At 41.8% G+C, this 26,649-nt stretch overlaps 1 protein-coding gene across 19 annotated transcripts in view; it reads left to right on the top strand.

Moving 5' to 3' along the window:
* The window catches only part of MAGI2 (membrane associated guanylate kinase, WW and PDZ domain containing 2), a 618,960-nt gene that overhangs the window by 507,544 nt on the left and 84,767 nt on the right, over positions 1-26,649 (top strand). For 18 of the 19 annotated variants that reach the window (XM_081879061.1, XM_081879059.1, XM_081879064.1 and 15 more), the window contains 2 exons: positions 14,568-14,599; positions 16,465-16,654. In XM_081879061.1, the coding sequence (XP_081735187.1) occupies positions 14,568-14,599; positions 16,465-16,654 (222 nt within the window). The remainder of the gene's footprint in view (positions 1-14,567; positions 14,600-16,464; positions 16,655-26,649) is intronic. The other variant, XM_081879060.1, reaches the window with a different exon arrangement.

Below are 26,649 nucleotides of genomic sequence, written 5' to 3'. Positions count from 1 at the left end.
TTGTTCCATCTGACTGGAAGCAACCCTCCAGCATTTCAGGCAGGAGTCTTTTCTGAGCTGTACCTGAAAATGTCTGGGATTTACATGTGCTCTGTCACCGAGCTGCAGCCACCCCCCACGTTCACATACAGGGCCAGCCCACCCGTGAGGCATTGTGAAGCGATTAATTCACATCTCTTGTTTGCTTCACCATTCCATATAGCAAAGATGCATTTAGACAAGTCAAGTGACCAAGGTTATAACATTCCTAGTCAAATGACATTCTGGTGTTTGCTATGTGACCCCTTTCTTTGATAGCCTTTCTGTTTGCTTCCATTTCTGTTCCCTTCAGTTTGTAGATTGTGGACCTTTGGTAGGATAGCATCTGTGTAAATTGCCCTAGTGCTATCAGTGTTGCTGTGAGGCTTAAGTGGAGCACAGCACTGCCACTTTGGTTTACAAATTTAATAAATAATAATAATGTTCCTGATGCTCCTATTCAAGGTATTGACCACAATCCTGTAAATAAGGCCACACATCCACATTCTATGACATTGCTCTAGGTGGAAACATTTCATTGCATGCGCTGTTGGTTAGTGAACTGAGAGCTGCTTACTGAAAACTTTTGACATTCGCAAGCATTTTGCAAGCGTTTTGCAAAGGAGAGCGATTGTCACAGATCTAACACCTGCTTGTAACATTCCACCTTTGCTTTCAGAACAGTTTAATCTTAGACTCTCCTGCGTAGATACTAACAACCCAGAGAGCAAACCATTTTTCAAGGAGAAACAGCTACGGTTGCAGAAGCATCAGCTAATAGCGGCCTGAACTTTGTTTGTTAATTTCTATTGTACACAGAGGAGAAACTGCTTTACAGGTCTTTGTAAGCTACAACTATTTTACTGGACATACATTTGGCCTTTCAAATTGTACCCCATAACATTATTTTTGCATTACACTCAAGAACAAGCAACTACCATCAATAATGGGAGTGAAATTCAATAAGTTCAGAACCCAGTTATTTATTTTGTCTGTATCTTCACTGTTTTCCAGAGTTGGCCAAACCCCACTTCATCCCATCCCACTTTGAACTTTCATACTTTCACTTTCTGTGGGTGCTGCCTAAATTTTCCAGCCTTTGTTCAAGATGTCATCCTTGATCATTAAATCATTGGGATGTTTTAAAACTAATGTATTTATTACATTTCTCTTTTCTATCTAAGAAGAGAAATGCATGGGCTTTGCAAGTTTGTGAGGCACGTTAGACTGAGAGACAGTGACATTTCCAATGCAAACTATTAACCACTAAGGATGACTTGAGATTTGAACATAACTTTTTTACATTCATACCCTATATTCCAATGTCTGAAAATAGTTTTCTGAAGCTGGATTCAATAGCCAATTCTGCTACTCTTGTTTTTATTTCAATTTACACACTACTGTGACTGAACAATAGTGAATACTAGTTTATACTTCTCTGAACATGAACATGAAAAGATTCCTTGGGAGACTGTTGGTCCTTACTGATTATATTTTTTAAACCACAGAAAGTTTCTTAAAGTCACACATTCAGAGGCAATTCACAAAGCCATGGGAAGCCACATAAAATGGAGAGCAGTCTGTTCCTTTCAATGGAAATTAGCTCATCATGGCCAACATGTCATCAGCTGACAGCCAAAGCCCTGCTGGGAAGGGCTTGTCTCAGTAATCTCAGCAGTTATTGTCTCAGTAACTGCTAAGGTCTTCTGAATGATGATAGTTGTGCTTCAATATAACCTCACAATTAGCTATAGTGCTAAGCTTTCACACAACACACAGACCAAATATGCAGTCCCAGCCACCTGTGGGGAACCTTGAGGGTGGTGGAGATCATGGCCACCTGAGGGCTGCTCTGCTGTATAAAAACCATTTGCTCCAGTTCCTGGCTGTGGACAAGCTATCTCCTTGTTGTGGAGTCTGTCTCACAGACTGCTGGAAGCAGGGGCAAGGAGGGAGCCTTCCGACCTTGTGTTGTGAGTTTGCTTTTCCTTTAAATAAACTACTAAGACCTGATCAACAGTGTGGTAAGCCTTCTTTGGGACCCTGAGTATCCAGACCCCTGTGAGCCCTCTTCTGGCTCTGTGGGATACAACGCCTCTCTTTTCTGCAATGAGTTTGTGCCTACTTCTTAGGTAACATTGTTGGTCCCCTGGTGCTTGCTATTTTAAGTACTCAAATATTGAAAGGTCAGCTTTGTGTTGTACCATTTGACTGGATGATTTGGTGTCATATATTGAAGTGGATAATGTTTTGAGGGCATAAGCGTGACCATGCCATGTGTCTGTTCAAAGTGTGGAGTTGAGGTTGTATCCTTTGCTGGTTTGATATCTCAACATTAAACTATTGGTAGCAGTGCCTCATTTAGAAAATACAGAATTCTAAGAATGCAAATAGTCTGCAAATAGTCAGGGCTTTTTGCATACATAGCATACATTTAAAGCACATCACCCCAGTTCCCAGGCTTCTTGGTGTGGGTGGGTGTGCTATAAACATATGCAAGTAGAGGCCAGTGGGGTGTGTGGGCAGGGCTGTGTCACTATCCTGGCTGCCCAGTGCCATGCACCACTGCTGGCTACCAAAAGGGGAAGAGCAAGGAGGTGGGAAGCTCAGTGAATCACAGGTGGGAGCACTGGACTGGCTCTGCCAGTGTGCCATGCTGAAGTTCCCTCTCAGTAACTGGCAGCAGTGCCCAGCACAGGCTGCTACTGTGTGTACACAGCCCAAGAACAAAATCACACCCAAGTGTGGTGCTACAAGCACAAGGGGTTAAGTGGGTGTTGCTGTGAGTAGATCTGCCACCCTACAACCCATGAGTTTCCAATCTGTTTTGAGGGAGGGGAGGTTTTTGAGTAAGTGGGAACCCCCCCCCCCAATATTAGCCATATCTGAGTATTCAGCTCTGGACACATTATTTTTTTAAATCTGAGCACTCTGCTGGCATTGTGTTCATAACTTTTATTTATGACCACACCATGGAGATCATTAAGCAGAATTGCCCTGGATAGATTGTTCTGCAGCTTTCAAATATCAGGAGTGTTTGGCGATTTCACAGTCACTTCTAAGCATACTCTGGAGTAACTTTGCTCAACCAGGAAGGTTTCAAATGGTATAGATTTTTTAATTTTAATTTTCATTGGGTTTTATGCATAAACAAAGAAAACAAAAGTAGTGAATACAAAAAAACCCCCCAAACTCCTCAGAGGACACCTACCAATTATATGTACACAATTCTATCCAGTGGGTGCATAATCAGAAGTAATCTATCTTGGAGTTTACTCATGCATTCCAACTTTCCAGGAATCCAGCAGGAAGCTGTTGAAGGATTATTTGCACTGGTAGCATCTATAGTAAAGCTCCACCAAAAGGCTCCAACATAGGGATGTCCTATTCCATAATAATAATTTATTATTATTTATTCCCCACCCATCTGACTGGGTTGCCCCAGCCACTCTGAGTGGCTTTCCAAAATATATAAAAACATTACAAAGTTTTAACTTAATAAAACAAAAACCTTCCTTATACAGGGCTGTCCTCAGATGTCTTCTAAAGGTTGTATAGTTAATTACCTCCTTCCCTTGGGGTCAAATAACTCTATACCCTCCAACATTTATTCGATGAAAATAGGGACATCCTAAGGAAAAGGGGGACATTCCAGGATCAAATCAGAAACTGGGATGGCTTCTATAAATCTGGGACTACCCCACATAGCATGGATAACATCTGGAGTTTCAATTTGCTGTAGAGACTACAAATTATGAGGGTTTTCCCCCCTAAAATGGTAATGTTCACACATTACTATACCAAATTGCAATGTTTGAACCATGCAACATTTTCTATAATCGGGCAGTAGATATACTGTACAAGAGTTCTACACCATCTTGGGACTAAGCTCTGACGTGTTTTTCCTTATGTGGGCCAACACTGACTTTGCTGGTCTAGAGCACTGCAGATTTGTCCATTTCACTTCATCAATCTGCTCACCCATATCTGTCTCCCAAACTGCTTTCAATCCTCTATGGGAGCCTGTCACAATTTCTATTAGGATCTTCTAAATACTTGAGGCTAATCCTTTGCTTTTAGAGCTAGCATTAGCAGTAAGAGCTTCAAACTCTGTAAGAGGCCTTGTTGCCTGCATCCATGGGAGAATGTCACAATTTACATAACTGGAGCCATCCCACCTTGATGTTTCCAATACCAACTTGAAGTTGAACTTGCACTACTGGGGAATCATTTTTATAAAAATCACACCCTCTGTAATGCCCCCTCTGTTGCCATTTAGCTATAACTCTTCAAAGTGTCATATCAAGTACTTTAATCTAGGGTGCTTTGCTAATGGAATCAAAGGAGGGCAGGCTTTGCTGCCATTTTTGTCAAACATGAAGCATGGAGAGTGTGAATAGATTGCATACATGTTTGCGAAAAGAAGTTGATAGAGCTTCAAATGGTCAAGACCACAAAGGGCTCTTATTCAGCCTTTAATCCTTTATTTTAATCCAGTTTTTTTGAACTTGACAGATCATATATAACTTACAAAGTTGAAATGCATTGTGGTACATGCCATTATTTGGGAGTCGCCGTCCCCCCAACTGGTTTTCTAAACAAAATCAAATGATATTAATAAGCATTTGTTTTTGCTGGCTTTTATCAGGAAAGGCTAAACAGGAGCTTCATAGAGTATTTTGTTGTTTTAAATACTAATTTATTTTGCTCTGCTATAAAATTATAAGTGCTATAGGTAAAACTGATTAGAAAATGAAATACATCTATAGCATTTTTATATAAGAAAGACCTGTGGAGTGCAGTCAACCATAGGTGCATTATAAGCCACTGAAAACGAAGTTTTGCTGATCATCTTGTTTACATCATTTGCCTTTGCAATGAAACGAGAGAAGATTCATATTGAGCCTGTAGCTCCAACCAAAAGGTGTTCTTTGGTGTGTGACATTTTCATTTGGGCATTCTGAAATCAAATCGTACAAGGGATCCTTTATGGCAGGCCCGATAGAATGTCAGTTGTGGTTGACTGCAGGCAGGGTTTCAGTGGGACAGGGATTCTTGCTGGGTCTTCAGTGCCATTATTTTTAAGAGGTCCTTCCACCCCCACTCCCCATTGGTTCTCACTTCCACACCAGTGTGCCTTTTTGTCAGCAGAGTCCCACAATCTCCCACGATGTTTGTGTCATCACCACAATACCATTCATGGTCATTGAACCGGCCTAGACTAGGGGCAGAGCCCACCAAATACAAACTTAACAGCCATTGGCCTGTTCCTTCCTTTCATGGTGCCATTCATTGGAAGTAATTCTGGCTGTGCAGAAGAGCTTGTGCAATGGGACTTTGGTGCTCCCCTGACAGACACCCAAATCACTCACCTGTCCTGGATTAGCAGGAAAGAAACTTCAGAGGTCAACAGAAGTGGAACCTGAGAACAGCAGATACTTCCTCCCATGTTATCTTGGGCCATCCTCCCAAAGTTGATGGCTGCTACTGTCTATCACCGTTAAGCTAACCACTTGGTATTTGGAGCCTCAGCTAGGTCATGGGAACATGGAAAGCTACCCTCCCATCAGATGTCAAGGAGATAAATAGCTATACAGCTTTTAGAAGACGTCTGAAGACAGCCCTCTATCGGAAAGTTTTTAATGTTTGATGTTTTATTATGTTTTTATATATGCTAATGTCTACCCAAACCCTTCTATGTTTCCGCCTATATTCTCCCCCGCCAACGGCTAGAACAGTGGAGGCAGCAGCAGCATTTGTAGTGGCCAAATCCAAGCTTAACTGGCTTGCCTACCAGGTAGAAATTGTAGCTGTATATGGAACAAGACTAAAACAGCAATCAGTGAAAGAATCAGTACAGGCACAAGTACCTTTTCCATTACCTGTGTGTGAGACAGAGAGACAGAAAGAGATAGACTACGTATGCCTGAAGGCACATGATGCAGCAACCTTGCTTGGTTAATGGCTGGGCGTGAAACTACCTAAGAACCTGATGTCCTCCATCTTGAGTTCCATCATGCATATATCAGCATCTCTTATGTCCTCCCCTCTCTGTTCCACATGTTTTGCCTCCCCACTTTCAAAATTATAGGAAGGGCTTCGTATGGCAGCTTCATCATTTCCTTCACTGGGTGCAGGAATTTTTTCCCAGAATAAACAGGACTCCGTTTTTGTAAAAAAAAAACACCACACCACTTTTAACAGTTCTCTGAGATGTGGAGGGGAGGAAAAGGGGAAACTGGGACATTTTGGGATCAAATCAGAAACCAGGAGGCTTCTGTAATTCCAGAACTTTCCCTGGAAAATAGGGACACTTGGAGGGTATGAGCTTTTGTAAAATGACCACTCAAGATGACTGGGCCCTGTTCTTGTTACCCTTAGCACTTTCTCGGTGAAACCCAGGGAACCAGGTCCCAAATCTTTTAAGCAGAGTGTGATTGGAGCTGTAGTCTATGACTTGGCTCAACGTCTTGATTTATCTACTCTGCTTTTCTACTCTTTAATTGTAGTATTGTGACTGTGGTACAGTTGTTGTCAGGATTGTGTCACAATTTGTGGTCTCCTCTGTGGATAGCATTATTTGGGAGGAACTTCAGGGAACATGAAATAACTGCACATCTTAGGTTGACAGGTATCACATATCTCACCACTGAACAGCCAAAACTAGTTCCTAGGGGTGTCTCTGATCCCTGGTTTGTCTCTGGTTAATGTCCAGGTATTTTCATCGGTATTTTTAGGGATTGGCATTAGACTTGTGGATTTGTATTTGCATAGGCAGGTCACCCTGAGGTAAATGGGGTACAGGAAGTCAATGTCGTTGCTTCTGCCTCTAAAAAACCATTTTCTGACTGACTCTGCTGTGCATATCCTGGGCTCTGCTAATGAAATAAAATAAAAATAGATCACATAGGGCTGGTCAGCCTCCGTGTTCCATGACACACCCTCATTATTCTGAGTTTGAGAGACTGACAGCCTATTAGACCACCAAAGTGTTTCTGAACAGCTTATGCTTTCAATCACCTATAACCTGCTTTTGACCCCCAAGGTAAAACACTTTAATTTTAGCAGCTTGGGGGAACTTTTGATGATGATTTTTATTTGTGAGATTAATGGACCACTAACTGTTGCCATTTTTCATGCTCGCTATCAATGTAACTTGCTATAATTTTCAAACCAGCTGTACCGTTGGGGCATTCTTTAAAATACATTTAACCTTTTAAAAGCATATGTGGGTTTTAAACTGTTTTTCTGGTCCTACTGCTGGTTCCCTTTATCTTTTTTACCGCTTTGCTTTGCGTTTCATAAATCCAGTTGAAATGCTTCTGCATTTTCTTATGAAAGATTTTCCCTGTGATTATAAATAGTTAAATCTGTACATCTATCCAGACTAATTCATGTCCTTGAATCCATGTATAAGAATCCTAAATCTCTCTCTTCAGTGCTATCACACTGTAGGTTTAAATTATGGGGGGAAAGTAGGTTTAAATTATGGGGGGGGGGCTGTTTTCAGTGGCCATTTGTGTTCCTTCATAATCAAGGCAACCATCACCACCCTTGTTTGACCCCTGCCCAAATCCTGATGCTATTTTGTCCTCTGTGTCCATTTCGTCTCCGGATGCTTAGCCCAGCCCTGTGCTGGGGGACTTCTGTTAGGGTCAGGTGGAGAAGCTCCATGAAATCCATTCTGTTGATCTGCCAAGAAGACAGGAGAGACGGCTGATTCCAGACTTAACTTGCCCTTAAGCATGCAGGAGGAACGACCTGCTTATATTAGTAGTTAGGGTGAGTTCAGAAGTTAGAAAAACTCTTTATTGTTTATTTGACTGCAATACCAAGTTCAGTAGATTTTCTTCAAAAATCAGCATGTTTGGTTAAAGTACAGTTGGTGTGGCTTAATCCCAGGGGACCACGAGCACTTTGCCTTGAGCCTTTTAGCCAAACTGCAATAGAGTCCTACTGCTCTATATTCAGTAGGTGGTGGCAGCTACAATCAATTGGGTTGTTCTGTTGTGGGTTTAATGCATACTCTCCAACATCTCTCCAGTGAAAATAGGGACATCCCATTCCATAATAATAATTCTATTATTTATTATTTATACCTTGCTCATCTGACTGGGGTGCTCCAGCCACTCAGGGCAGCTTCCAACATTCGAGAGCCAGTGTGGTGTAGTGGTTAAGAGCGGTAGTCTCGTAATCCTGGGGAACCGGGTTCGCGTCTCCGCTCCTCCACATGCAGCTGCTGGGTGACCTTGGGCCAGTCACACTTCTGTGAAGTCTCTCAGCCCCACTCACCTCACAGAGTGTTTGTTGTGGGGGAGGAAGGGAAAGGAGAATGTTAGCCGCTTTGAGACTCCTTAAAGGGAGTGAAAGGCGGGATATCAAATCCAAACTCTTCTTCTTCTTCTTCTAAAAATTAACCATTTAAAAACCTTCCCTATACAGGGCTGTCTTAAGATGTCTTCTAAAGGTTGCCTAGTTACTTACCTCCTTGGCTTGGGGCCTCATAACGCCATACCCTCCAGCATTTCTCTGATGAAAATAGAGATGTTTTCAGAAAAAAATGGGACATTTTGGGATCAAATCAGAAAGTGATATGGCTTCTGTAAATCCAGGACTGTCCCTGGAAAATAGGGATACTTGGAGGGTTTGTTTAATGATAAAGATGGGGCACTTGGGTGCCTAGGTAAATTGGTCTCCCTAGTGACCCTCATGGGGTTCTGGGGGGCAGAGCGGATAAGAACTTAAGGATACCTGAGTACAACACAAGGGCATGGTACCAACTAACCAAAGGGAGTTGACTATCACCAATGTGCCCCTAACATGCATCCACAGAAGGGCCGGCCCACCCAAGAGGCAAAGTGAGGTGACTGCCTCAGACAACAGAATCCACCAGTCCCTGATGGAGGGGGCACCAGTCCCCGATGGAGAACTGTATTCCCACCTTGTTCTTGATGTAGATCTACACTCATTCCTTCTTCCCTAGCAGGGAAGGAAGCACCATGTTGTGGTTCTCCACAGGTGGCAAAATATATTGGACCAGCCCTGGTCTCTTTTTAATATGAAAACTAAAACCTAGAATTTGTCCTTTAAAATATGAAGACAGTACGGTCACAAAACTGAATGTAAACCTAACATGAAAACAATGACCTGTACTTTGGGAAAGAAAGTTTTTGATTAAGTGAACTAAAGGTTGCATCACGCAGGACCTTGAAAGTACGCGCCAAGATCAATTATCCCCCTGGAAAGTGTCAGGCAACCATCTGTTCCTTTGCAAAACAACCAAGGAAGCCATATGTGAAGAGACATTTTGATGATAAAATGGAATAAGCAAAGTCTTATGGACCTTATCGTCCATGCATCAAGTGATGTGGAAACAAGATGGCATCCATGAAATCAGCAGTGACTGACTTTGGCCTTCCAGAGGTTGCTGGACTCCAACTCCTATCGGCCCCAGTTAGCATGGCCAGTGATTAGAGATTAAGAGAATTGTAGTTCCAAGAGACAACAGGCTTGTGACCCCTACCTTAAAATTTATTGTAAAGGTTCTGAGTTCACTCACTTCCAAACATTGACTAAACTAAACTATCAGCAACCTTACTTCTTATTAGCATGCAGAATAATGCTCATTGCTGAAAATTTCCAGAAGCTTCAAAAGAGTGCACAACATCTTAAGATAATGTTTCTTTAAATATATATATATACAGTGGTACCTCGGGTTACAGACGCTTCAGGTTACAGACTCCGCTAACCCAGAAATAGTACCTCGGGTTAAGAACTTTGCTTCAGGATGTGAACAGAAATTGCGCGGCGGCGGCACGGCAGCAGTGGGAGGCCCCATTAGCTAAAGTGGTACCTCAGGTTAAGAACAGTTTCAGGTTAAGAACGGACCTCCGGAACATATTAAGTTCTTAACTTGAGGTACCACTGTGTGTGTGTGTGTGTGTGTGTGTGTGTGTGTGTGTGGTGAGTGGATGAGAGAGAGCTTTGCCAGGCACAGCTGTGACAGGAATTGGAAAAGTAGGTTATAAAGTCAAAAGCTGGAGCCCTGTTTCCAAATAGAAGACTTTTCATACTTACTAGAACATACTAGAACTGTAAGAAAGACAGATATTAACTGTAAATAGCCTTGCCAGGCCAGTAGGTGAGACTGCTTCTCTTACAACAGTGGAAGGTAGAAACTACAGTGGTACCTCAGGTTACAGACGCTTCAGGTTACAGACTCCACTTACCCAGAAATAGTACCTCAGGTTAAGAACTTTGCTTCAGGATGAGAACAGGAATTGCGTTGCGGCAGCGGGAGGCCCCATTAGCTAAGAGCAATACTGCTGGTGGGAGGCCAGGTCCATGGCGCCGCCCCTCCCCACCAGTTGTTCTCATGGGTATGGAATGGAGTATCCTGAACATGGAGCAGGGGCAATTCACAGAGTGACACTCCCCACCTTGTCTCTGTATAATTGCATTAAATGTAAAGGGACCCCTGACCATTAGGTCCAGTCGCGGACGACTCTGGGGTTGCGGCGCTCATCTCGCTTTACTGGCCAAGGGAGCCGGCGTACAGCTTCCAGGTCATGTGGCCAGCATGACAAAGCTGCTTCTGGCGAACCAGAGCAGTGCATGGAAATGCCGTTTACCTTCCCGCCGGAGCGGTACCTATTTATCTACTTGCACTTTGACGTGCTTTCGAACTGCTAGGTTGGCAGGAGCAGGGACCGAGCAACAGGAGCTCACCCCGTCACGGGGAATTGAACTGCCGACCTACTGATCAGCAAGTCCTAGGCTCTGTGGTTTAACCCACAGCACCACCCGCGTCCCTATATAATTGCATTACCCATCTTTTTAATCAGCTTGTTTTCAGAAAAGTTAACTGTGTGTACTTATTAAAATATCCCATTCTATCTTCGGCACTCCTGCAGAGGCTATTTTTGAATACTGAAAAGAAGAATAGCTTCATGCTTCAGGTGGCAATTGTTAATTCAATTAACAAGGAATGCCATTTGGGGTGGAGTTTATCTCAGTGTGGGTTTTGACGTTGACCTCTGTGGAACTGAACCATTTGTTTTTATTTATTTTTGCTGCACTATATTTATTATTGACATTTTCCTCTTGCTCAGTAATACAATTTTTCCGGGTGGCTTACAAGAGAAGCTGGAAAACAATTACTGTACACACAAAAATTGAGCTGTAAAAGGATAAAATCTTATACAGGGTAAAACCAGCAGGTACTGTAGCTTCCATGGTTAGCTAGATGTTTGGGAGGTGGCTGCCGTGTAGAGCTTTTCTTGCTGGGCTGAACGTGTGTCTGAGTCTATCTGCTGTTGATCCTGTCCTCCTCAACGTCACAACCTTTTTGGTGTCCTACGCCCCCTAGGTATAGTGGGATACACAATCATTTTAGTTTGCTAGTATTTGTAGCTTCATGTTTCTCTATTTAAATGTACATAACTGTTATGCAAATGTATCTTATAAACACATCCCAAAAGTGGAGAATCAGGATAAATGCAGCCATTTCAGAGCTGAGTCCCTGAAGCTACAGGGGCTGTTTTGTTTTGTTTACTTATTTATAAGGGTGGTTTTTTTTACCCGCTCTTCATCTTAAAGTCCCATGGTGGATTATAACAATGTAATAAACAATTATACAGATAAAACAGTTACAATTATAGAACAAATAAAACTGTTCCAGATGGAACAGAACGGCTTGTCAGCTTTGTTTCCTGGTCTCTGCTGCTGGGACACAGCATTTTCACTCTGAAAATAAAAGTTGGAAATGAAAGTTGGAGGAAGAAAGTGACTGGTCACACTGTCAGGCTGTGGTGGTTATTTAATATAGCCGAAAACAATGGTGACATTGCTTTACTGAATCCGCTGAGTTTCCTTGTGAGATGAACCTCTCTCCAAAGGAGATATAACACATGACTGAAGGTCACTGTGCACAGCCAGAATCCACCAATGGATTCTTCCAGAATCTCCTGCTGGGAAAAATTCAAGGCCATTTGCCACAGGAATGAAACTGCCTGGTATACCAAGGGAGACAGTGAGTGGGGTCTTATTCATTGATGGGCAGTTACCATAGGTGCTGCCAGAGAGCATATTTGCTCTCCCAACTGGTAACTTTATTGTGATTAAAATGTGCTCTATTGCCATTGGTGATATGTGAGCATGTTTTGTCATAAAAGCCCTATCCTAGTTACCCCAGCAATCTGATCATAGAGATGAATGGTTTCAGTTGATGGTATATCACCAATGTTCTCCCATTCCCTGGGTGAGGTTTGGGCTGAACATGGCTACTTTGTACTACAGGGGTGGGGGACCTATTGAGAAGGCCCACTCTAACAGAGTCATGGAATTTGATGGATTCTGGAACGCTCCTGTTGAGGTTAGCATCACACCATGGAATGAGAATACTGTTATAATTACATTTTCCTTTTACAAGCAAGGAACATTAGCCATTCTTTTAAATACCACAGAATGTTAATGAATATTTGATATAAAATCATTCTCTCTGTTTCCAGTTCAACTCTTCATTCATTCATTCATTTATTCTTACATTCATATAACCAGCCTTTCTTGGATCATGGAGTCCAACACAGCTTACGAGTGGGTCCTAGGCAGTCACCCCATATCCCATAATGACAGAGCTGCAACAAAAATGGTACCACCAACATGCAAAAAATGAAATATTAGGTACCCCCCCCCCAAAAAAAGCCTAAGAAGGAAGGAAAAATACCCGAACAGTCCCAGAAATACTGACTGAGGAGAGAGGGGGGATGAAGTATAGGTGGAAAAACAGTAGAAAGAAACATTTAATTGTCTAGATAGGTCATTTCCTGGCTCACACTGGGAAACTATTTAAAAATGTCACTATGGATGGTAGAAATGGCTGGTCATAAATATCGGTGGAAAAGTCACAGATTTTAATGTAGCTGTGAGTCTGCACACACACACACACACACACACACACACACACACACACCAGCAATCCATAATGGAGTGAAAACCCAAAATGGGCAGGGGACTCAAAACAGGCCAGTAAGAACTGCACATTCTCAGTGAGTGTGGAATGCTGGCGGACTGCTGGATGGGTGGGCATGGAGTGAAGTCAGGGGAACCATCAGTAAAAGGATTCCACACTGTCCCGTTTTGCTTCAAGGCCCAACTTCTTACTCTTAACATTTAGATCAAGTGTAGACATCTTTCGTGTATTGATTAAATATCACAGCAGAAGCTTGGATCCTAACTTTTCATTCTGTGAACAGAAGGTGCTTTCCTACACAAATCCCCAACACCACGCTTACATAGACACCGGGGGGGGGGGGGCTTCTGCTGCTCACAGAAAGGTCTCCTAGGTGAACTTAATTCTCCTTCCAGAAACGAGCACACTGTCTATGAATGGAGCAAAACTTCCAGTCCAAGTCATAATTCCCATAACATGCTAGAAAGAATTAAATTTATCAAGGCATTGTTTTCTAGTAACACAAAGCCTGAAAAGGGGGAGGGGGACTTAGATGGAATCTATACCTATATAAAAAAACATTCTGAAAATGCTTCTTTTTTAAAAAGCGTTTTAAAAAATACATTGAATTTTCCATAAGGCTCACCATCGTCATCTAGTGTCACATTGTATATTGCAATTTAAACACCCTTAAAACATTTTATTTGCAGCCGTATAGCTGAGTCCACAGTCTTTGGACAAATGTTTCTGGACCTTCAAAAATAAGTATGCGTAAAGTCAGACACTTTTCCATGAAAAAAGCCTTCCACTTTTCATGTACTTACTGCCTGAAACTTGTTTTTAACATAGAAGCCACATATAAAGCAATTCTTTTCATTGTGTTCTGTTACCGAAGTAAACAACAGTAGGTCTTTTCTTTATTCATTTTATAACCTCCCTAAAACATTTAGATATGTTCGTATCAATATTAATTATCAATATATTTCTTGTTCCATTCTCCAATAAACAAGCCATATCTCTACAAGTTGAGTTTGAAGTTTTTGGTGTTCATAAGAAGATAAGAAGTTTCTTAGGAAAAGGAATAATTGCAGGATTATTTATGCAAAATAATTTTTATGCAAATTTTTATGCAAAAAAATGACTTATTCCTTGATTTATTTGGCAGTGTTGCTTGATGACATAATTTAAATATAATGTAATATGTTATATGTTATAGTCAAGTACTGTAGCTATTCTGAGTTGTCAGCTGTGTTCAGTGGTACTCTGCTGAGTACCTTGAAATCCACTCTCTAGGTCCCAGTACAACTTGAGCAAGCAGTGAATTGAATTTTGGAAAATTGTTGCCTGACCATGCTCTTTCTAAAGATAATGTCAAATGTATTTTTGACTCCACTGAGTTAGAAGTTAAGGTGACCTTGGATGTTCAGATTAATCTCCTAGGCTCTTCCTATCTCCCGTCAGGAACTATTGTATGCTCTCATCAACATTAATAAAAATTACACATTTGAACAAACAACAAAGAGGTCTATTGTTGTCCAATCTGCATAATAAAAATAAAACAAAGATGCACTGATGTTTTCTTTTCTTTTCCTTTCTTTAGGATTCTTTTCACCATGGAAGACTCCAAAACCTGTAAGTTTTCTTCTCAATGTCTTTGCATTATGACATGTGATTATGTGCTAGTTATTGCTTTTGAGTGCATTCAGTTTCAGTGGGAGAGAATTAACTGGGTGCTTCAAGTGGCAGTCCTATAGCCCAAGTGCCATTCCCTCAGTGAAGAGGGAGGTCCATGAATGGGATGCCACCTGTGATACCAGAGGCCCCCTCCCCTGGCTATAAAACAGAGGATTCCCAGGCTTGTGCTGCTGGGGGCAGCCATGTTTATTCAGGACCCAAAGCCTTGTTACTCTTCCCAACACATCCACAAAATTTCCCTGAAAATATCCCTCCCATTATAGCTACTGAGTGGGAACATCAAATTAACATCAGTTAAGATTGAGAACAATACTATTTACTTTAGCTGAATTGTGTATTATGTGGTTATTTATCAGAATGCCTTTCTAACCATAAACACCTGGAAATAAACCCCATAGGACTGGATGGGGCTTCCTTTTGAAAGCATATGCTTAAGATCACACAGCACATCTTACCTCTTCAGGATTTTATACCGTCCTCATTTCAAGCAAGTTTGCAGAGTGGTCACAACATGGAAGTAAGCCTTTTTGAATTTAGTGGGGATTACCTACGGAACAGCATTCTTAGGATTATATTGTAACCTTTGTTCCTGTGTTTTGACCTGGAACCACCATGCTTCAAAACTCTCTGCAAAAACAGCTAGCTAATTAGTATTTCTTCCTAACATCTAATCCTCCTTGCTTCCACCAGTCTGTTCAGCATAATTCACAAAGCATTTCTCAATAGGATTAGCCAAAGGTAAGTAGATTATATTAGATCCTGGCTGCCTTGTGGCCTGGCTGCAGGCAGGTATTTGTTATCTAAGCTAGGCAACAACATTTCAGACCTGCGGGAAAACTTGAGCCAAGGAGGTTCAGGGCAGAAATCCCAATTTCAGCCAAAGGGCCATGTTCTCCTCTTGGGCAACCTTCTGAAGGCCAGGCAACAGACATGGGCTAAGGCCAGCCAGAGGCCAAATAGCAGCAATGGCGGTGACAGGAGGGCAGTTTGTGGCTCTGCCCCACCACACTGGCCACTATTGGGAAAAGGGAAGCAGAACGAGAGAGAGAATGAGAAATAAAAGCCTATCAGCTGGCAGTGGTTTCATCCCTGTCTTCAACTTGTTGACAAAGACCTTCAAGCATTTCTGATGTGTCAACTAAGCACAGGCGTCCTATAGAATATTCAACAGTCAATAGTCTAGCTACTTTTCACATGGTGAATGCAACATATTTCTGTTGTATTTCTCTCGAAGGGAATAACAGAAATGGCAAAAGGAGTAAAATTATTTATATTCTTCACTGGGGAATGTGGCCCTCATGATGGAAAAGCTTCCCCACCCCTGTTTTACATAGTACTAGCTACCATGTACTCTGCAAATACATCAATTCCTGCTTTTGGAGACTCTTGATGGGGAGGGCAGGGAAAGAGGAACCAACCCAAGCTGTTTCAGCCAGCTACAGATGAAATTCCTCAGCAAATCACTGCCCAAATCCCCACTGATGCAAAACACGCTTCTTTTAAAAAAGTGCTGATGGCTGTGGTATTGCTGACTGAGACGACAAGACAAAGATAAAATACAAACCGTGCTTTACCTTGTAATAATCACATTCATTATTGATAAAATGCTCAAGGCTGCAAACCTTTACATATGTACTTGAGCGTGAGCCCGTGAAACCCAATGGGGCTGATTTCTGAGTAGGTACAGAATGCAAGCTATGAACCGCGTGGGCATTGTACAGTTTTGTATAAACAAGACGTCGCCCTCGCCTGCAGGTGTTCAGTCTAAACCTTTGTTTTCTTCTGTCTGTTATTTATTATAGATGATGGAACGATGGGAGAATCAAGGCAGTCCACAGACAAGTTTATCTGCTCCAGCTATCCCACAGAACATCCCCTTTCCGCCTGCCCTTCACAGGAGTTCTTTTCCTGATTCAACAGAGGCCTTTGACCCAAGGAAACCTGACCCATATGAGCTGTATGAGAAATCACGAGCTATTTATGAAAGTAGGCGTAAGTGAGAAATATGGTCCCCCTCCGCAGAGCACTCGGAAACTTTAAACATTGCCTTATACACGTTCCAAAGCTGGCACAGTGGCACTGCTTGCCATACCTCAAAGCAAACCAAATAATAAATCCAATTAGTGTAGATGTTACAAAAAAAAACAACCACTGCCACGAGTGCCTTCATATATTTATCCTAAATTTGCCTCCATTTGAGAGTGTGTTCCATCTATTTCTCTACTGATTAATTGCAATATAAATAGATGGGAGCTTTGCAAAAGCCATAACTGCTTTTGGTTGGTGCCAGTAATCATTTGCTTGCGTGTAAATTGGCATTTTGTTTAGGTTACCTGCTCTGACTCTCCCGCCCAACAATGCAGAACAATGAATGTCAAGTTATTTTTACAATGCAACCTTTGTTATATTTCACAATGAAAGTGCTTGAAAACTTACATCTATTTTCCCTGGTGTATTTGCAGTCCTCTCAGAACGCTGTATTGAAAATAAGACCTGCACGTTTTTATGGATATTATAAAGTGTCTTCCGGCATCTTACAGTAGGGTGTCATATTTATAGCTGCTGGTCTCCCAGGACCAAATTAGATGAAACAATGGCTGAGTCAGGATGAAAGAAATGAGCAAATGAGGAAGTTCTTGTGGATTGGGGAGCTTTGTGGGTGCGAAAGAGAGGCCCATGCATACAAAGAGCTTTCTGCTAGAATAGGAAGTCATATTCTCACTCCTTTATGTGTGTGAGAGACAGACAGAGTGTTATTTGGATATAGTGCTAAACTGTGGCTTAGTGTTATGCCTGAATGTACTCATAGTCTTGTTCATACATAAGGCTGCTGGTGTTTGCCTCCTATGAGGAAGCACACAGCTTCCTCAGACACCGCATTACACAACACTACACTACTGTACGGGATGCGGGTGGCACTGTGGGTTAAACCACAGAGCCTAGGACTTGCCAATCAGAAGTTCGGCGGTTCGAATCCCCGCAATGGGGTGAGCTCCCGTTGCTCGGTCCCTGCTCCTGCCAACCTAGCAGTTTGCAAGTAGATAATAGGTACCGCTCCAGCAGGAAGGTAAACGGTGTTTTCGTGCACTGCTCTGGTTCGCCAGAAGCGGCTTAGTCATGCTGGCCACATGACCCGGAAGCGAGATGAGCGCCGCAACCCCAGAGTCGGCCATGACTGGACCTAATGGTCAGGGGTCCCTTTACCTTTACACTACTGTACAAGAGATTCTCCCAACATTACAGTAAATACATTAGCTGTAATCTTTGTGGGCTTCAGCCATGGTGTTTCTCAGAATTACCTTCATTTGGGCCTGTTTACAAATGTGGACCAAGAAACCTGGAATGGAATTAGTAATGACCCTATTCAAACCCATTTTTGGAAAACAAGCTTGGATTGATTTTTTACTTGCCTTTTCCCCTTGGTACATCTATTGCTTTAGTGGCAGAATGTGGATGTGGTGCTGAAAGGTTATTCCCCAGCGAACTCCCTTCTGGGAATGGTTGTCAGAAGGAGTGACGGGAGGACCTGTTTAGCAAGCACTTTTTGAAACTCTGCATCTTTGCTTAAAAGATACTAGACTTGATCTAACACTTTAAAGACAGGACAGTCCTTTTCCCAATAATTGCTCCCCATATGGGAGTCGCTCAACAGTAAATGAAATATTTTCACAGAGTCTTGCACTTGTTATTCAGCAGGGAGGCTCTTGAATAAAACTACTATAGACAGTGTCGAAAAGTGCAGAGTAAAGATTAACTTCAATCTGGTTAATAAAAAAAAGGCTTGAGAGATAAAGAAGAATTAAAGAAGGCATCAATCAGTAGAAGAGATTATAACATGGGTAGGCAACTAAGGCCAGATCCGGCCCAATCACCTTCTGAATCTGGCCCGTGGATGGTCCGGGAATCAGCGTGTCTTTACATGAGTAGAATGTGCCCTTTTATTTAAAATGTATCTCTGGGTTATTTGTAGGGCATAGCCCCCCCCCAAAAAAATATAGTCCTGTCCCCCCCAAGGTCTGAGGGACAGTGGACCGGCCCCCTGCTGAAAAAGTTTGCTGACCCCTGGATTATAATCTTCAGCCTGGGACAAAGAATATATTTTCAGAAGATTACCTAATATCAAGTAATTTGTAAGGGTCATATTTAATTCATATTTTGGCCTAAATGTCATTCCAAACCTTCAAGTTAAGCAAAAGTTAAAGTTAAGTAAGTTTTGAACCTTGTAGCCTATATTAAAAACTGTGACAGTGGATCCCAAATGTTCCTGTATACCTGAAAGAACATCTGCACCCCCATCGTTTAGCCCGGAAACTGAGGCCCAGTTCTGAGGGTCTTTTGGTGGTTTCCTCATGAGAGAAGTGAAATTACAGGGAACCAGGCAGAGGGCCTTCTCAATAGTGGCCACCGCCCTGTGGAACGCCCTCCCAGCAGATGTCAAACAGATAAGCAACTACACAAATTTCTGAAGACATCTGAAGGCAGCTGGTATCAGGAAGTTTTCAATGTTTGCTGTATTTTTATTATGTTAGAAGCCATACAGAGTGGCTGGGGCAAATCAGTTTGACATCTGATAGCAGGGCTTTCCACTGGGTGGACACCACTGGTTCCCTGTAAGTTCAGTTCTTGCAGTGAGGGAACTGCCAGAAGACTTTTGGAACTGGACCTCTGTGTCCAGGGATGGAGATGCTCCTTCAGGTCTACAGTACCAAAGCCATTTAGGGCTTTAAAGGCCAGCACCAACCCTTTGGTGAGCTTACAGAGGCTGCTCACCAATATAATTTTGCTTCATCTGGAAATGAAACAACCTTAACCTCTTACGTTAAAATTTATGCAATTCACACACCTGACTTCTTGTCAGTCTGCTCATAACACTAACGTGACTGTTTGGGTGGACTGTGATTCATTTTAGGAATGAGTAGCAAATTCTCTCTGGAGACCATTGACCCTCCTTATAGTGTTGGACTCCAACTCCCATCAGCCACAGCCAGCGTGGTCAGGGATAGTGGGAGTTGTAGTCCAGCAACATCTGGAGGGCCACAGATTCCCCACTATGGCCATAGATGGTTTTGAAGCAAACTGTTTAGCACAAAAAAATCAAAATGTTGTGTGTTATTGTGCTCATGTCCTGCTTACAGGCACCCCATAGGCATCTAGTTAGCCCCTGAGAGAACAAAATGCTGGACTAGATGGACCATGGATCTGATCAAGCAGGGCTTTATGTTCTTGTATAATAAAGGAAGCATTAAGAACAAACACAAACATTGCAGAAGGCCTTAATCAAGGGTTCCATTGGCCAAGCAAGCCTTTTTTTTTTTTTTTTTTTTTTTTTTTTTTTTAATAATATTTATTAAAATTTTCCAATTAATTACAAATTAATAAAACATCCAATTTCAAATCTTTTTCCAATTACATCCTTTCAGGACTTCCCCTTCCCTCCCCCCCTTGTATTCCAAATCTCTCAAATAATCTCAACAAGTTCTTCTCCTCAATTCAGACTTGTTATCCTTAACCCAAATTTTTTTTTTTTTTTTAAAAAAAAACATTATTTTCCATTCCCCTAAAATCGGCTTATTCCCACCACGAGTTCCCCACTTTAGAATACCATGTAGATGTATATAGCCTAAATAAAACATAGTTTACGCCCTTTGGATTCCACATTTCCCACCCCCCCTTTTCCCGGTTGCGTTCCCAATGTTCCTCAATGTCCGATATTTCCACGTCTCTCTAAGTCATAGTCCTTTGCCAGTCCTCTTTAATTTCGAATGTCCAATCATGGAAGGATTCTGTCTCAAAGAGAGGCCCATTTTTTCCATCCAGATTTTTATATCCAGGAGTGAAAAACTCCAAATTATAATCCTTAAACTTGTCAAATCTGGATGTCCCAAATGTCCCCACTTTTGACTTGGTCCAATTCTTGTTGTTTTGTTGTTCTTATTGATCACACTCCTCTTTCTATTTCTTTCTGTCCCTGTTTTCCTGCACAAATGTCCTAATTCCAAAAGTTAGTTCCTTTACAGAGGCTTGTTATTCAGAAACAAAACATTACGTCAAGTTCCTTTCATTCCACAACAGATGATTCCATTGTCTTCTTCGGTGTAGTGGCCTCTGTAGTCATAATAATGTTCCATTTCTGCAGTTTCCCAGGAGATAAACAGTTCAGTTCCAATTTCCAGCTAAAACCACTTGTAATATCCCTCGGCTCCTCTAGGTGGATCGCAAAAACTGAGTTCTCTTCCAGATCACGTCCATTAGCCCTAGTAACTTTATAATCCTTATTTAAAACAATTTGTATCCAATTTATAACAAATATAACCAGCAAAGTCCTTGTAACATAGTCTCTATCTTGTTTTCCGCTTTGACAGCTCTTTGACAGCTGTCAAAACTTGCCTTTCTCCTCTCCAAACTCCGTCATCGATCGCTCCCGGGGTTCCAGGGGGGGTTGTTTTTAAGTCCAAATTCTACTTTCCTCCTCCAGCTCAATCTCATATTCTTCACTCGTGAGGTTAAAAACTTGCCAAAATGATGTTACTCCGATCTTAGTTATCAGATCCTTTGCTTTGACCCTTCTACAATGGTGGGGGTGGCTGACTTCCTTTTTTGCGCCTCCCCCGCTCGCTCCGAAATTTTTAAAATTTTGTCCCTCTTTTTAATCCAAGTTCCAATTACTTACGGGTTGTTCTTTTAGGTCCGAATTTTCAAAGGAAAAAGCCAGCGCTCTCCGCCGAATGGCATGCGGCTTCGCACGGCAGGGATAGCAGAGGACTCAAAACACCACGCTTCTCCCCGGCACCCGATCCGTAGCCTTTAAAAAGGCTCCTTCACGAGTCGGGAGGGCGCTAACGGTGTCAGCCGAGTCTCCATGTCCACGGCCCCCGTGGCCGTGGTTTTTAAGGGTCCCCGCATCGCCGGTGCGGTAGGACCCAGCCCCTGCCGTGCAGGCTCCCTCCGGAGCTCGGAGGGAGTCCGCCATTCGGCGATGGCGCCGACCCGGAAGTCCTGGCCAAGCAAGCCTTAAGACTACACCACCATATGCCCTTCTTCACATTGCTACAATGCATTGTTTCGATTTCTTGTGGCTGCGTTATATTGTCTTAATATATTAACTAGATTGCCTGTTTTATTGGGTGTAATTAGCTTCCTGAGCAAGACAATACAGAAAAGTGCCCTGGGAACATTCAACATCAATTTGAAACCCCAACCGGTACGTGGTGTGCTGCAGCAATTAGACTGGCAGGGGATCTGCAGAATAATTAGCCCAATATGTTGCATAACATCTTATGCCAGCAAAATTTCCACTTTGGATGGGAGCACCCTTTTCTCATGCAACTCTCTTATGCAAAGTTTCAAAACAGCCTTCTGCTAGCGGAAAGGGCTTTGCACCAGCAGAAGGGCAACAATTGGGTGCAGTCTGATTTTAGTGATTCTCTTGAAATGTGCACCTGAGCTCGAGTGAATACACTGAGTCTTTTTCATTCCTTTTCTCAACTTCATTTTCCCTTTAGGGTGCAATCCAAGGTGCTCTTTATACTGAGGAGATGGGAGGGTCATTATAAGGCTTGCTGCATTACTTCCTTGAATGTTGGCCAGTGGAAATTTCCTCTCACCCATATAGTCCTGTGGAAGAATGTTATAAGTTCAGCAGCCCATGGTCATCGTTAGCATATTTTTTTATGCTGATATTGCTTAGATTCCAAGACCTTTTTCCCAGTGAGAGCAGAACATGCATCTTTCTAGTGAAATGAGCTGTATTGCTTGCTAAACTAAGGGAAATTCTAGAGGTGATATTAAATGAGCAAAAGGGGGTTTGGGGGAGAGTGGTTTTATTTTTCATTCGATTTTGCATAAAACGTGCTTGAGATGCTACACCAGTCCTCCCTTCCTTCCCTCAGTTATTTTTCTGCTTTGAAAATTGGCTGCTGGATTTAAAGTGAGAGTTTCCCTAAAGCTTTCTATATTAAGACATCAATCATGCACCGAAGTATAAAGTTGTCAGAAATCCACAGAAAATTCTGAAGTACACAATGGAATATCCTTTGTGTTTTCCATAACACAAAACCATTAGGCAGCTTTGTGTTTCTGAGGTTACGGTGCTTGTGAGGTTACAATTTGTGTTTAATATATGTATATACAAATACATATACATAATCAGAAGCACTTCAAATTGCAATCCAAGGCTGATGTGTGACATGCAAGTGCCATTAAACAGGAAAACAAGATGCTGCTGAAACTTAAAATGTGAACCATGAGATATTCAGCTTTAACTACACACACACACACACACACACACACACACACACACATACACACACTAAAAAATATCACTCTAACAGCATAACCCTACATATGTCTACTCAGAAGTAAGTCCCACTGAGTTCAATAGCAATTATTCCCAGGTTAGTTGGTATAGGTATACAGCCTAAAATGCTTATTATTGCAAATCCTTGTAATGCTTGTTAGTGTGATGAAAGAGGCTACAAATATTCCTGAACTTCTGGGTATTATAAAAACCCAGTCAGAGAGAGTTTCTTACTTTGTAGTGTTGATTAGTATATACAAGGTTGCAAAAGATGTAAGACTCATTTCAAGTTTACTTGAAAGAGATCTCCTATACGCAGATTTCCCTAGTACGAAAAAGGGCAGAATTAATAACCCTAAACATTTACAGCCTGAGATTTATTAATAGCTTTTTCTGTAAATGACTTGCTCCTGCATTTTAATGCATACTTCATATTTTCTGTCTTCGGATCTAAAGCTGCAGGAGATAATTTGAGAATTAATTAAGTATATATGCAATCAGGAAGATTGGCTGAAGAGCATCTGTAGTATATCTCTTTGAAGGAGAGTGTTAAATAAAGGAGAATGTTAAGTCATTACAGTGCTCCCTTAAGCCCATTGTAGCCGAAAGGATGGGCGGACAACTTATGAGTTAGCAAGCAGAGTTATTCTATACATGTAAGCCCCACTGAGTTCAATTAGACTTACTCCAAGGTAAGTGTGCATAGATTCCTTATGCACATTTACCTGTGCACTTCATAGAAGCATCAGCGTCTGTGGAGGCACAAGGTGGTGGCAGAATTTACTGTGGCTGCCTAGCGTGTGGTTCAAAAGTCACCTGGCATCCACTACACTCATTATTAGCTACAGTTGAAATATAAGAAGTGTGAAATCCCTGCTTTGTCCCCTTTGCGGCATTTCTAAGAACCTAGGACCAGATCAGAACCTCTGTAGGAATATATGGGGGGGGGGTCGTCTTTGCCCTTATTGTGGAAGCTACACTCTCCTTCCGATCCCCATGGAGGAAGCAGCTACATGGTTTCCCATTGTATTGTCTGCTTCATAACAATCAAATTAGCACATATCATATGTATTTTGTCTGGTATGCTGTAGGCAATTTGTGTGCAATATAATTAACAAGTTGCCCTTTACATATATCTCAAGGTGATTTACAAACATACCATTAAAAACAGCTAAAACAGTTTTTTAAATGGTCCAAAACACAATTATTTATTTTTACAAGAGGGTGATGAGAAGATACAAAGAAGTTAGAGCTTTGATTAAAAATAAGGTTTAGAAGATGTTCAGACTGCAAATGGACAATATTCTCAGTTTAGTAAACTTGCCAAATTCTTCCCTCCTCATCTCTGTAGCTGCAATTTTGCATAGTTACACACACTTACTGGTTTCAGCAAGCCCTACCGAAACCCTGCCATGAATGGAGAAGAATGCTATTATGGAATAGTTTTCCCCCGTTGACAAGAGGAGGAATCAGAACTCTGTTTCCAAATTTAGTATTTCACACATTACTGTTTCCAGTGGACTAAATATAGGCTCTGGTCCCTCAACTGCATGTTAGAGTGGCCACAATCTCTCTCTTGGCTGTGAGTGTCAAGTAGAGCACCCATGTTATGTAACGCTTCACGGGCAGAATAACCATTATTTGCTTGGGGGGCTCCTGTGAGCTACTATGGCAACTTTGCAGTCTGTGCATATCTACCTCCCCTAAATGACATGCTAAAAACTAATGTTTAGAGTGGCCTTTTTTGTCAGCCATTCAGTAAAATTGCCTTCATTCTGGGGGGAAATGTAACTAGAGCTTCTTCCTGCCCACTTTTTCAAAGCACATTTAGATGTTGGATAATACAAAACATATTGTATATTTCTCAAACTATTCTGAGGAAATCATAGGCTAGGGGACTTGTGGCCATCGGTCCCATCTGGCATGGCCAACAGGCAGGGACAGCTGTGATCCAGAAACCTTCAGTCCCACATCCCTGCCGTAAAGTATCTTCAAGGATCATAAGCTATTGGTCCCATTTCCTGCATGCATACACACAAAATACGTATTTACACTTCTTTCTCCAGATTTAGGAGATGTGATAGTTCATACATTTTATGAATTTAAAATAAGAATTAACCCTCCTGGCATCACAGGGAATATATATCAAATGGAGAGGAAAATGTAAGCAGCAAAGATTAAACTTTTCCCTGTGTGGCTCATCTTGGCAGAAAGAGTTACTCGTCATGGCAAAATGTTTTTGTTGGTTATAGAAGCTGACAATGTATCCAAAAGCATTTCCAGATGAGATTATGAAAATATCAGCATTAGAGAAAGTGCTGTGGATGAGAAGTGGTTTTGATTGCTGGCTGGCAAGGCGGCCCCAGAGGAGTTACGCTAATAGAAAGTGTCAGCTCTGCGACTGATGGCTGTATTAAAGACGTAGCAATCAGCTTCTCTTCAACCCGGCACACATTTACAAAAAGTTGCACAAGTTACATTTGCAGTTAGACAATTAGAAGGCTTTTATCTGAGAAGCGATGCAATGGGAATTTCACCGTGTAACTGAAGGAATGAAACATAAACCAGCCATCATAATTTATTATCTTCTAAAAGTATACAGTCCTACAGCTGCAAGTCCCACTGTGTTCAATGTAGCATTCATAGGAGTGAATCCTCACGGTGTATGTCTGTGTAGAAGTGTACCTAGGATGACAGTACCCTGTGGCAAAGATTGGACTGATACTGGAAAGAAGGGGAAGACATGAGAGTTGGCTTCTTCTTCCTATGGATCAGAAGAGGCTCACCCAATAGGAGGGAGAGGAACAAAGTAGCAGGGAGGTCAACACAGTGAAGGCTTATCAGCAATGCCACTGCCAGGAAACTATAATAAATAAGATAAAAAACTAGTGCTGTGTCTCCACCCCACTGGGAAGCTGCTTCTACTCTGGATGTAGAATCCATTGATTGCCTTCTCTAGTCTTGATGGGTCATCCCTACAGTGCATCGGCTCCATTGCTGAATGGTGGTTTGAACTTCCATGTGATCTGGCCTCTGATAGTTTTCTCATACTAGCAATAACTTTCATTTCAGCACTTGTTGTGCTGGATCTAATAATATCATGTGGCCTGATTTCTTTATTTTTTTAAAAAAAGAAATAATATAGGGAGTTCTTTTTTTCCAAAAAGGCTGAGCAGAATAGACCAACTCTGTAACAACTATTCAGTCATTTCCCTCCCAGATTTCATATTCTGTTTGTTTACGAAATATGCATATCGGACAATAATCAATATAATAAGAAATGTTTTTCTCAGGGGGGGAAATGGCAGCCAGAGATTTCTAGTTTAAATAGTAATTATTCAAACATTGCATTGTAGAACCACAACACTAGATACATTGCTTTCCATGGAAACAAAGCTGGAATCAATAATTTTATTGAAACATATATTGTCACACACAAGTAATTATTTGGAATACCTAACATGATCTGCTGGACGATTATTATTCACCAAACTAATTGATTTTTTTTGGGGGGGGGGATAGAAAAGAGGTACTGCATATGTAATTTCACTGAAGCTGGAACTGCAGAAAATCCCCAGATATATAGCCACTGATTTCTCCAAAATCTATGATAGTTGCCAGCATATATGCTATGCACCAATTCAAGATTGGGAACAAATGAGTACACAAATTGCAGACAACCTCACTTGGG

Source organism: Podarcis erhardii (genome assembly GCF_964252035.2).
Source record: "Podarcis erhardii genome assembly, chromosome: 10".
Lineage (NCBI taxonomy): Eukaryota > Metazoa > Chordata > Lepidosauria > Squamata > Lacertidae > Podarcis > Podarcis erhardii.
This window is presented reverse-complemented; position numbering and strand designations above follow the sequence as displayed.